At 41.0% G+C, this 13,270-nt stretch overlaps 1 protein-coding gene across 1 annotated transcript in view; it reads right to left on the bottom strand.

Annotated features, from left to right (window-relative positions):
* Positions 1-13,270, bottom strand: part of LOC130368141 (tetraspanin-15-like) — a 173,661-nt gene that overhangs the window by 32,625 nt on the left and 127,766 nt on the right. Inside the window, exon 4 of the mRNA XM_056571489.1 lies at positions 5,838-5,933. Coding sequence (XP_056427464.1) covers positions 5,838-5,933 — 96 coding nt within the window. The remainder of the gene's footprint in view (positions 1-5,837; positions 5,934-13,270) is intronic.

The raw sequence follows: 13,270 nt of genomic DNA, 5'->3' as shown, positions 1-13,270 counted from the left end.
TCTCACCACACCTCAATGGACAGTGAAATGAAGAATTTTACAAATTACTATTTAACAGTATAAAGATTCATGTGCATGTTGTAGGTCTGGGTTTAGATCAATAGACTGATGGCAGTCCCTGGGCAAACATTGGTGGGTTTCAGTCACTGAAAAGAGAAAGATTATGAGTTCAAGTGTACATCCATATTACTTGCCTTTTAACATCACCTTAATGAAAAGGTGACCTCCCAAACATTAAGAGTAAACTTTAGATAAGCTTCATATGCAAAACTGGATTTAACAGCTCCCACCCTCGCCCACCAAACACCAGAACACGGACAGGGCCGCAGTGCCTCCAACCCGGAAGTATATAAGCACGACGAAGAAAATATTCCAGCTACTTGGGTGCTATATTAAAAGGAACTTTTATTGCTTCATCCAACAAGTGATAAAAAGGTACAAGACTTTGTCTTATGCCAAGATTAAGGGTCCAGTAGAACTGAAACGTGTCAGCGTTATCTGTCCTGTACCTTTTATGACTTGTTGGATGAAGCAATAAAAGTTCCTTTTTTACCACACCCAAGAAGCTGGAATATTTTCTTCTTTGTACTAAACTTTAGATAAAGTGGTGATGACATGATCAAAACCAGAGGGCATTTACCCTTTTTGCCTATACTTTAAACCAACCAGAGAACTTGGTCCTGTCCAATATTAGTTTATTATTGCAACTTTAGGTACACTTAATTATTCAGGACATGCATTTACCCTAATTTACTATATTTATTTTATAAGTTTTTCATGAATACTTAATTAATCCATGTTTTAGTGCTCTTCATAATATTAATAATATTGGTAAAAGGCAAAGTGGTCTTGCGTCAAAAACGGATTTCTAGGGATAAAAAAATGGGACTAATGCATTGTTGAGAAAAATGTAATTAATTTATATATATATGAGTAGTAATAAATAGGAGCGGTATTACGATGCACAAATCTCATCAACGCAATAGAGTAATGGCTTTCTCCACTGTAAATGGACCATATAGGTAATCACATTAATGGCCTTTTCCCTATGGAAGGCGATGGCATCAAGTACATTATTGCATTTTTTATGGACTAAAACAAGCACGTGCCGGAATTTTATACAAATATCAGCAGAGATGGTATTTAGGGATCTGAAATACCAACATACCATTTCTTGTTTAAGTGGACCTGCCATCCTTACATTAACTTATGTTATACAATAATGGTTCACATGCTAAAAGTGCATTTATTTCAGAAAAAAAATTACACTAATCCTCAGAGACTTAACCTTGTATACTGACTCAGTTCCCAGTATGACTGAATGGCGATAAGGGAAAATTAAGTGTTTAGCTGAATGGTCAACTTCCCATACAAGTACCATAACATGATTATTGTAATTTACATCATTAGTCTTACCTTTGGATGAGGCATTTGCTTGCCTGAGCTTTAAGGTGCCCATACACTATAGACGAAACACGGACTAATGTGCAGACTTCTGTGGGTTCGGCTGACTGTCTAAAGTGTACAGGAGCCTTATGACTCTCCCCTGACAGATGATGTTAGACATGTCTAATTTTAACTCCCAACCCTATTGTTCTGGTAAAGATAAGCCACCACCAGAGCTGTTTGGCGGTAGCGTATGCCACACTTCTCCAGAGGGGCAACAAACTTTCGAATGTGTCAATGTGTATGTTCCATGTTTATGGAAAGGCCAGGCTATGCCCGCCTTTAGCTTGCCTCTAACCCTTTTCCTTTGTCAATGTCTGCCCTCCATGATTCTTGGATACTTATTTCAGTTCTGTTGTTGTCTTGTTATCAGAATTGTACATACAAGAAGTACAAAGGCAGCTGCACCTGAGCCAGGGCCTGTGGGGGGGCCCAAAGGTCACTCTGCCAAATAAAAAGGCACCAGTATTATAAATGGTACATAGTTGGTGAGTGTTCCATTACAGCATTTGCAGACCAGAACATTGGTCCTGTCTACATAAGCTGTCAATAGCCCGGTAGACTATTCTGGGAGCTTTAACCTAGGAATTGCAGAAATCTCTGTTAAAGAGAACTTGTCATTGTTTTCATGCTGCCTGAACCCAAGTCATTGGGATGGTCCCTGGTTGCTTCTCCTTGATCCGCCGGCCATGGTTGATAGATCTTTCCCTAAACCCAAACCAGGAGAGATCTCCCAAACAAGGCCAGCAAGACAGTGAAAGGCTACAGAGGACTACCCCTAGACTAGTGTGTGAGGCAGCATGAAAGTAAAGAGAGGTTCCCTTTAAGTTGGACAAAGGGTGAAAAACTGGGATTATCTTAACTTTTTTCCGCAGTCTAGGCTGTGCCAAAGAGATTATGGCCCAGACAACCAAGTTATGAGTCATGTATTACCAACTGTTGACATTCCCACTCAAGCTTTATTCTCTCCTTGTTTTATTGTAACATTGTTAGAGGGCTACCAAAATGTATGCAGATAAGAATAATAATAGATGACACTCACTTGATCTCAGCTTCAAGGCTTTATTAGAAAATCAGGTCGCCAACACAGACAGTGGCCACTATATTGGCAACCTGACTATCTAATAGATATCTAATAAAGCCTTGAAGCTGAGACCAAGTGAGTGCCATCTATCATTCTTCTTATCTGCATATCTTGATGGAGCACCACAGAATGTACAGCGTTGCTGCGGTGAGGTTATAAGCAGTGTAAATTGTTGCACTGTTGTAGAGTATGCGGCAGTGCCGAATTGACTTTGTTTCTTGCTGGACTAAAAAAATATATGTATGTATGTGTCCTTTAAACATGAACTGAGGGATAAGACTTCAGACGTTTGTGATGACTATAATGTTTATCAAGAATGACATCAATAAAATGCAAATATTCAGATTGCTACATCACTTGCCTATTAAAGTTAAGACAGAATAAATTCACTGAGTGCTCAGTGACTTACTATAAAGACTCCACAAAAAGGAACACTACATCTTGCTAAAAAGCACGCGTTATGCATATGGAGTTTTTAATAAAGGCCTTTGACAACTATTATCCATCTATGCTTTTGTTACATAACAGTTGGAAACAAATTGGGTTTTCCAGCATTTTTTTCCTCAATTAAAGGGGTACTCCGGTGGAATTTTTTTTGCCAGAAAGTTAAAAAGATTTGTAAATTACTTCTATTAAAAAATCTTAATCCTTCCAGTACTTATTAGCTGCTGAATACTACAGAGGAAATTCTTTTCGGAACACAGAGCTCTCTGCTGACATCTCTGTCCATTTTAAGAACTGTCCAGAGTAGGAGAAAATCCCCATAGCAAACATATGCTGCTCTGGTCAATTGCTAAAATGGACAGATATCAGCAGAGAGCACTGTGTTTATAAAAGAAAATAACTTCCTATGTAGTATTCAGCAGCTAATAAGTACTGGAAGGATTAAGATTTAAAAAAAAGATTAAAAAAGATAAAAAAAAAAAAAAAAAAGGTTTTCCACCGGAGTACCCCTTTAAAACAGAGTGGAGTGGTAAATCTCAAAGTAGGGTTACACACAGAGTACTCAGACAACAGGTAGTAAATCAGATTCCTATTTCAATTTCTATTCAATTTCTATTCCTTATTTTATAGTAAGCTTTAACAAACTCCAGATGCAAAATTGGCAAAGAAAACTTGTGTCAATTTACTACCAGTCATTCTTAAGTGTGTTTAAGAATATCATATATATTCTAACAACTTATAATGGAATTTTTCTCTAAAGATAAAAAGAAGAAAAAAAAGTAATTTACAAATTTGCTTAACTTTCTGGAGCCAGTTGATATAAAGAAATAAGTTTTTTTTCCTGGATAACCCCTTTAAGTCCTACCAAATGTGTTTTACTTGAATGGGGATTTAGAAGACGTCTGTCAAAGCACTGACAGCAAGAAGCAGACATAGGCTCCCTCTTTACAATAAGCAACAATTTCAGAGATATCAAAATTTTAAGATATATCAGAGTGGAGACTCTCTGCTAGCTTCATGACACCTACTATGCTTAATTGACAGGTCTCTGCCTATACATACAAAGGTCTGAAAATCAAGCCCATCGGGGAGGGAAGAAGCTGGCCTCCTTTATTCTTTGTTCCTAGCTACTTTTTAAAACTATTGTTTCTCTGATTTTATGCAACGTTTCAGAGTAGATCATGGTTCAAAGTGCAGAGGTAGCCCGTTCCCATTTCATGCTTTCCATGGTCCAACCAGTTTGAGGCATAATCTTCAGCTATTTTCTTATTCCTTCAGCAAAGTAAGATGTAATCTATTACAGTCCCCCACTGTTTATGCGGATGAGTAATGTATACAGCGTACCTTTGGGAAATTCACTGGATCAAATGGTAAATGAATTCTGCGCAGTGATTTATATGTGAAAAACTACAGAGGCACGCTCAATGATGTGATTAGGATGTTCCTGTCTTCCTATCTCCGCTACTTTCTACGCATACACTGACACCGCAAATCAGTTTTGCAATGTTTTCCACGAGGCACGTCATTCATTTAACATTCTACAGAATTCACCCCCAGAAATCACACATCCAGTTTGCTCTACTTTGCTATACGTTGTAATATTAGACATTCTATTCCTTGTTATTTTTATCCACAGCATATATCATGCTTTAATTATAGAATGTCACACAACAAAAGCCATGGTCTCATGTAGCCAGATTGATAGACCTAGCCGCATATTTAAATAACTAGCATGAAATGCCATAGCAAGCAATATTAATATAAGAACCACAACCTTGTGACATGTAGAATGGATATCTTGGATACAGACGCATGCTAGGAATACATTATCAGGAAATCACTATTTACAGCTGGCTTTTTCTATAAATTAATGATTCAGGGCACCTTGCATAGGCCATACATGGATTATGATTGGCTATGGTTAAGGTTTATTATTATATCGAAATGCGTCGGAGTTTCATTTGGCTTTTTTAATGCACTTTTTTGGATACTTTTTTTTTATGAATTAATTAAAGATTGAATTTTTATGGGAGCTGGAATCACTGTTTGTTTCTACCTAGTATCTACCTGAGATCCGGCCCAAGCCTTTCCCGTGCTTCCACAAGCTACTCTCCAATATGTGCATAGACATCCATCTGAATGGTGAGCTGACTCTGCTTACATTTTCCATTGTATAATGGATACAATTGATGGCCTATCCTTAGAATAGGTCATCAATGGCTGATCGGGGCAGGTTGGGGCTTTACAACATCTGGCACCCCAGAAAATCTTCCTGGGTACTGCAGCTCAGGGTCCATTCAATTAAACAGGAGCTGAGCTTCAGTAACCTTGATGCCACCACTACACAGTCACCTAGTGACTTCATTCAGGCCGTTGAAATGAATAGTGCCCACTTCAGTATGGCACAATAAATGTGGCATCCCTTTTGAAAAGTGGCTATCAGTGACGGACGACATAAATCAAGTGTAAGCCCACCCTTACAGCTGCTTGTTCTGCAATTGCCAAGGGACCCACAAGGTGCGAGACATCCACCAATCTGATACTGATGGCCTATTCTTTTAAAAAGGTTGAATAACCCCTTTCTAAGTTACAGGAGAAGACAATCAAAAAGGATTGAATGGCAGAGCTAAATGAAGGACACTATCTGCGCCTGACAAACACAAGTAACTTAATATAAGCTCTGTTGGGTTCCATTGTGGTGTCCATTTTGACTGAAAGAATAGCGCTGCATGATGCCCTGTCCTTCCTGTCAAATATGTCAGAATTTACAATGGAGCCTTCAATGCAGATCTGAACAGAGACTTATATGTACAATAAGAACTGGTGACGGTGACTGTGACAGTATCTGGTTGTATGTACAAACCTTTTCTTGTACAAAATCCATAATGTTCTTAAAATCCAAGTCATCATAGTAATGTTTCATTCCAACCAGTATATTCGCATGTGCAAACTTCTTCAACTGTAAAAATATAAAGAAATTAATTTATATGTAGTGGATTATTAAGAAATATTTACATCCTTCATAAAAAGTCAAAGCATGCGAAAACATGAAACTTTGTAATATAGCCTGTATATAAGAAGAAAGTCCCAACATCCACACTTTATACTAGTTGGTAGACCCCCTTTCTTTGCATGCAGGCTTTCTATAACTGTTCAGAAACCTCCACTGTCCAAAAGAATGCAGGAAATAAAAGGAGGAAAGAGATGCAGCGGCAGATTCTCGTTTTGTACTTCAGAGAAACAACATAAGGGGGAGTTATTGGATTGGTGACATGGCTTTTACATGAAAAAAATTCAGTTCAATTATGTAGGATCTAAATCTTCATTTTCAGGAATCATCAGAAACCCAAACCCCCAAACTATCATAATGTGATGTCATAGTCTAAAGATGTAACACATTACTACATTAAAGTGAAAAAGGTCAGAAGCAATTCACGTTCCCACACTCCTGAAGTGATGGAATGTCTCCTCGCTCCCCTCCAACCCCTGTTTTATTGACAGTCAGTTGGAAGCAGAGCCCTGTTTGCAAATCTTGTTCCTGTTTACAGGTCCAAGATTTGGATACAGGGCTGGCCTTCCGGCTGTCAATCAACTAGAGAGAGATGGAAGGTGGAGTGAAGAGGTGTTCCAGCTCTCAGCACTTCGGGGGCTTGAGAAAACCTCTTTGACACTTCGCACCTGTAAGGGTCATGGCAGGTGGTGGATCCTCTGGGCCTGTGTGGATGATGACATGAGCCTTGCCAGGGAGCGGAGTCTAAGGTGCCACTGGTTTTCACCAGAGCCGGCCACAAAGTGAGATGGTCTTGCTGTGGCACCCAGATCGCTACCCCTGGCACGACTGGTCCACACCGGTTGCTGGGATGAAGCGGAGTACAGATTAAAAAGACAAGACATGGTCAGGATAGCTGAAGGTCAGGACAGGCGGTACAGTAGCAGGGTCAGGTCACGGAACAAGGATCAGGAACACTGATAAACAGGAACACAGAGCTTTAACTTTAGCAACAAAGATCCGGTACAAGGCAGGGGGAGGTGCACACACTTATAGGGAAGGAAAAGGTGTAGACACCAATTAGGGCGTACTGGCCAGGACTGAGAACACGGAAGACCAGGGAGGAGAGTTATGCGAATCCCAGCCCCGCCGGAAGCGAGGACATGAGAGGAGAGCATTCACGGCCAGTGTGTCTGGCTGGAGCGCTGATGTTACAGCACCAGAGAATAAAAAAAGCTTTATTTCTATGTTATGGAAACACAGATTGATACAGTGGGGCAAAAAAAGTATTTAGTCAGCCACCAATTGTGCAAGTTCTCCCACTTAAAAAGATTTGAGAATCTTTTGAGAATTTTCATCATAGGTATACCTCAACAATAAGACATAAAAAAAAAATCCATAGAACACATTGGGCCTCATTTACTATTGCAAACTCGACATGTTTTGTCGGGTTGTGTGCCAGATTCTGTCGCATTGCGCCAGAAATTCTGTTTGCGCCAGAATCTGCGCCACAAATTCTGTCTGCGCCAGAATCTGCGCCAGAATTGAAAAAACCCCAACTAACTTTCCATTTTGGGAAAAGGGGCGTGGTCTCTGAAAAGGGGCATGTTCCTGACATTTTCACAAAAACCCAACATATTTACTAAGGTTTCCACATAAAATGTGGTGGATTTGAGCTGAGGAAAACCCTACAGATCAGAGCATGTGTAAAAAAAAAAGCAAAGTGTAGGGAAAGTGGAAAATGTAGGGAAACCTTAGTAAATACCGTGGAAAATAAATTGTAGGGAATTAAAACCCACAAAGAAACCTACACTCCATTCTTAGTAAATAAGGGCCATTGTCTGATTTTTAAAGAACTTATTTGCAAATGATGGTGGAAAATAAGTATTTGGCCAATAACAAAAGTTAATCTCAATACTTTGCTATATACCCTTTGTTGGCAATGCTATATACCCTTTGTTTTCTGTAAGTCTTCACAAGGTTTTCACACACTGTTGCTGGTATTTTGGCCCATTCCTCCATGCAGATCTCCTCTAGAGCAGTGATGTTTTGGGGCTGTCGCTGGGCAACACGGTCTTTCAACTCCCTCAAAAGGTTTTCTATTGGGTTGAGATCTGGAGACTGGCTAGGCCACTCCAGAACCTTGAAATGCTTCTTACAAAGCCACATCCTTCGTTGCCTGGGCAGTGTGTTTGGGATAATTGTCATGCTGAAAGACCCAGCCACGTTTCATCTTCAATACCCTTGCTGATGGTAAGGAGGTTTTCACTCAAAATCTCACGATACATGGCCCCATTCATTCTTTCCTTTACACGGATCAGCCCTCCTGGTCCCTTTGCTGAAAAACAGCCCCAAAGCATGATGTTTCCACCCCTCATGCTTCACAGTAGGTATGGTGTTCTTTGGATGCAACTCAGCATTCTTTCTCCTCCAAACAAGGCGAGTTGAGTTTTTACCAAAAAGTTCTACTTTGGTTTCATCTGACCATATGACATTCTCCCAATACTCTTCTGGATCATCCAAATGCTCACTAGCAAACTTCAAACGGGCCCGGAAATGTACTGGCTTAAGCAGAGGGACACGTCTGGCACTGCCTGATTTTAGTCTCTGGCGACGTAGTGTGTTACTGATGGTAGCCTTTGCTACTTTGGTCCAAGCTCTCTGCAGGTCATTCACTAGATCCTCTGTGTGGTTCTGGGATTTTTGCTCACCGTTCTTGTGATCATTTTGACACCACGGGGTGAGATCTTGCGTGGAGCCCCAGATCGAGGGATATTATCAGTGGTCTTGTATGTCTTCCATTTTCTAATAATTGCTCACACAGTTTATTTCTTCACACCAAGCTGCTTGCCTATCGCAGATTCAGTCTTCCCAGCCTGGTGCAGGTCTACAATTTTGTTTCTGGTATCCTTCGACAGCTCTTTGGTCTTGGCCATAGTGGAGTTTGGAGTGGTGTCTTTTATACTGATAACAAGTTCAAACAGGTGCCATTAATACAGGTAACGAGTGGAGGACAGAGAAAACTGTTAAAGAAGAAGTTACAGGTCTGTGAGAGCCAGAAATCTTGCTTGTTTGTAGGTGACCAAATACTTATTTTACTGCGGAATTTACCAATTAATTCATTAGAAATCCTACAATGTGATTTCCTGTATTATTTCCCCCCTATTCTGTCTCTCAAAGTTGAAGCGTACTTATGATGAAAATTACAGGAGAACTTGCACAATTGGTGGCTGACTAAATATTTTTTGCCCCACTGTGTATGAAATGTACCAAGTGTCTCCCTGTCCTAACAGCTATCTAACAGTGTCAGCAATTTGGAACGCTAGTTACAGTGAACAGATTCCCTTTAAATCTAAGCCCTGGCCACTGTATAAGCTTTATCTATCTCAGGAGGTCAAGGTACAGTAACTGAGCCCAAACCACCTGTCATTCACCCGCAGGCTTAAGACTATGACATGTTCTGAAATCGACTGCTTTTATTATTCATTAGTTTACAGCACAGCCCAGCTATTTTTATTCTGTCCTTCAGGGAGAGAGCCTGCTTTGCTGAGAACTGCAAAATGTTCATTGCACCAGCCAATCTGGATACCAAGAATGGATTATTTAAGACCCAGCCCAGAGTATCACTGGTGTGAGGAAAGAGTCTTGATTCAAAGTTAACAAAAAAAAAAAAAAAGTCATACATTTAAGGAAAATATGCAAGGTATACCTCCTTGTCTGTAAGTACTCATACTATAAAGGAATTACCTTCACCACACCTAATGATGGGACAATGCTTGGCTGACCGTATGACTCGTTTTGTGTGGGACAATTCTGTTTTTTTTTTTTTTTCTGTCTGTATCCAAATCCCTATCTGAAAGCAGCCCCAACCCTTCTGATAGACAAAGACCATGTGGTTTCTCCCCTGCACTCATGCTCTTTTTAGTGCTGAGAACTGGGAATTGTGTGCAGCCTCAGCCAACAACACACTGAATCTCTCTGCTGCTCAAAGCAGAAGGGTGGGGGCTGCTCTCAGAGAGTGACCTGGCAGAGCAGAGATGCAATCATTGCTGGGAGATGTAGGCACGGGGAGGGAAGGATGGCAAAGAATATCAAGCAGCCAGAGAAGACAACAGAGGCCACAGGACCCTGGCATATTAGGCAGGATGGTTTACAGGGAATATATCCAGGAAGTACAGGGAGTGTGGTGGCTTTAGAGCTTTATTGCATATATGTATGTATGTATGTATAATATATATATGTATTGTAAGACTCACGACAGTAGGCTGGAACAAAGACGGTAGCAGTGGATCCACTGGACCTCTGTGGCAGATAATTTGGGCCGTGCCAGGGTGCTGCTGGTTTTCACAAGAGCCCACCACAAAGTGGGATGGACTTGTAGCAGGCGGCACCCAGGTCGCTACCCCTGGCATAACTTGACCACACAGGTGGGTGAGGAGGTTCGAGGCACAGGAGGGATACAGCAACTTGTGGTCTGGATAGCAGTAGGTCAGGGCAGCACAGGAGCGTAGTCTAGAATGTAGCAGGAAGTCAATAGGCAGGCGGCAAAGGAGCAAGCTCATGTCAGGAACACGAAAAGGCAAGGCAAAGGAACGCTTTCTCTCAAGCACAAGGCAACAAAGATCCGGCAGTGAGTGGGGGGAGGTGCAGAAACTTAAAAGGAAGGTGCAGATCCAAGTACTAATTAAGGGAGCACTGGCCCTTTAAATTTTAGAGCACTGGCGCGACGCACGCTAGGGGACGGGGGCACGTGCGTCGGCGTTGTGAGGAGACAGGAGGGAGCGGAGGTGAGGTGAGTGACTGGCCGGGACTTGCAAGCAGGCGCATCCCGTGATGTGAATCCCAGCCGCACCGGCAGATGCAGATATGGGAAGAGAGCGCTCATGGCCAGCGTGTCTGGCCTAAGCGTGCACCGTAACACACACACACATACATATATATATATATATATATATATATATATATATATATATATACACACACATACACATACACACACACATATATACATACACTTCCCTGGAGTACCCCTTTAATGTTATTAATGGCACACAGCAAAGGGATATAGGCATTGAATCCGAATGCCTATATTTAAAAAAGGAAAATAGGAAGATAAAAAAAATAAGAAAAATTTAAACAATGAAATATGCAAAGATGCAACAATGTCTAATAGTTATTAACAGTTCATAAGTGCCTGGTCCTATCTAGCTGCTGGCACTGTGCTCTGTACAAGGCAAAACTCCTGAATTCTTTTTTTATGCCACAGAAGGTTAAAAATTGATAAATTCCACCCACAGTGTACCAAATGTGTACCTGTTCTGAGTCTAACAGCTTATGAAACTTTGTAAAATATTATAAGCCACATTTTCGACACCTTTTGTCTGTAGTTTCCCTTTACTTGCATGCAGGCTTTCGGTAACTGTTCAGAAACCTCCTCAGTCCAATAGAAGATGGAAAAAAAGGGGAGGGAGATGCTGCTGCAGGTTCTCATCTAGCACTTCAGAGGAACAATATAATGGGCCAGGAGGGGGCAGCAAAGAGTTACTGGATTGGAACAGTGCAGCCCTTTAGCACACCACGCAGCAATCCTATAAAGAGCAAAGTGCACTAACAGCAGAGTTTTCCAAACTGTGTGTGTCTCCATCTGTTGCAAAACTACAACTCCCAACATGCCCGGACAGCCTTTGGCTGTCCAGGCATGCTGGGAGTTGTAGTTTTGCAACAGCTCGAGGCACACAGTTTGGAAAAAAATGATTAACAGAAACCAGCAGGGAAGACTGTGCAGCACAAAAAATACAAGCGAGGTATATTACATCTAAAATACACAGATTTACAGCTACCTGAGGAGGGATTAAAGGAGTAGTCCATCTTCTGTTATGGACTGCAAAAAAAAATAAAAAATTCTGAAGGCTCTTGTCTTGCTCTTGTCTTATATGCCCCAAACAAATGTCTCCAGCAGGAGGCGAGAGGGAGCAAACAAGGGCTCCAAAGAAATAATCTCGAAACCACCACATCCAAGCAAGAGCAGAATACATTCATTATGGACAGTCATAACACAATGTGTAATTCATTGTACGAGCCGTAATTAATGCGAATCCCCACCATACCCATAAATCACGCTAACACATCCAGTAACTTTAATACCTTTTTCTGCAAACCATACATCACCATCTGGGAGAAAGAAAACCACAATAGTTTTTTTGTTTTTTTTAACTTCTCCTTTTGATGCTTATTTGCAATTAGTTAGATGGAAGCGTATGCAAGTTGTTAACACTTTAACAGCTGGTCCTGGTGTACTGAGTCACAGAGCCAATGCATATGCCTTTCTATTACATTTTCACACATCTGTATATGTTGTAAAATCTAGTTGAGGGCTTTCCGTTTACTAGAAACTAGGTAATCCCCTAATACTTTAAATTGGGATAAAACAACCAAATTATTCATTTCATACTCTGGAGCTACAGTGGATATAAAAAGTCTACACCTCCTTTAAAGAGGTACTGAAGCAAAAAGAAATTATCCTCTATCCATAGAATTGCTATACCTGGGCATATCTGGTGCTCCCATATAGAATGAATGGAGCATGTGCAGACGTAAGCATGCACTCCTCTTAGAGAGCCGGGCCAATTCAAGAGATCGCAGGGGGCCACCCTGCAATCTGACACTTATCCCCTAACCTGTGGATAGGGGATAAGTTACTTTTCACGGCAATACCCCTTTAAATACCAGATACAAAAACTTTTCATATGTTGTAAAGCATGCAAAACCAATAGATTTTGCAATTGCTTTAATTAGAAAATTTTCAGTATTTCATACTGAAAAAGCCAGTTAAACAACTCACCCCCCCCCCCCCCCCCCCCGCTTGGACACATACTAGTCCTGCTGTGTCCATGCATCATCACCTGTATCATGGACACACTTCCTTGATTGACAGATGTGAGCGCAGGACTCACAGCTGGAGGAAAAATCCTCCCACTGTCAGCTTGTGTCCCGCTACTGTCAGTGAGGACAAGCTGGGAGTTGTAGTTTTGCTAATGCTAGGGGAAATAAAGTTCAACTGTTCTAGTAGGATTTTCCTGACATTTGCTTATTTTAATCTCAGAGCAAAAGCCATGGTCTGCAAAGAGCTTCCAAAGGATCAGAGGGATCTCATTGTTGAAAGATATTAGTCAGGAGAAGGGTACAAAAAATTCCCAAAGCATCAGATATACCATGGAACCCAGTGAAGACAGTCATCATCATCAAGTGAGAAAATATGGTACAACGGAGACATTACCAAAAATATGACATCCCTCAAAAATGTATGA

The sequence above is a fragment of the Hyla sarda genome, chromosome 4, assembly GCF_029499605.1.
Source record: "Hyla sarda isolate aHylSar1 chromosome 4, aHylSar1.hap1, whole genome shotgun sequence".
NCBI classification, from domain to species: domain Eukaryota; kingdom Metazoa; phylum Chordata; class Amphibia; order Anura; family Hylidae; genus Hyla; species Hyla sarda.
The sequence above is the reverse complement of the archived record's forward strand: the minus strand, read 5'-3'. Positions and strand labels throughout refer to the sequence as shown.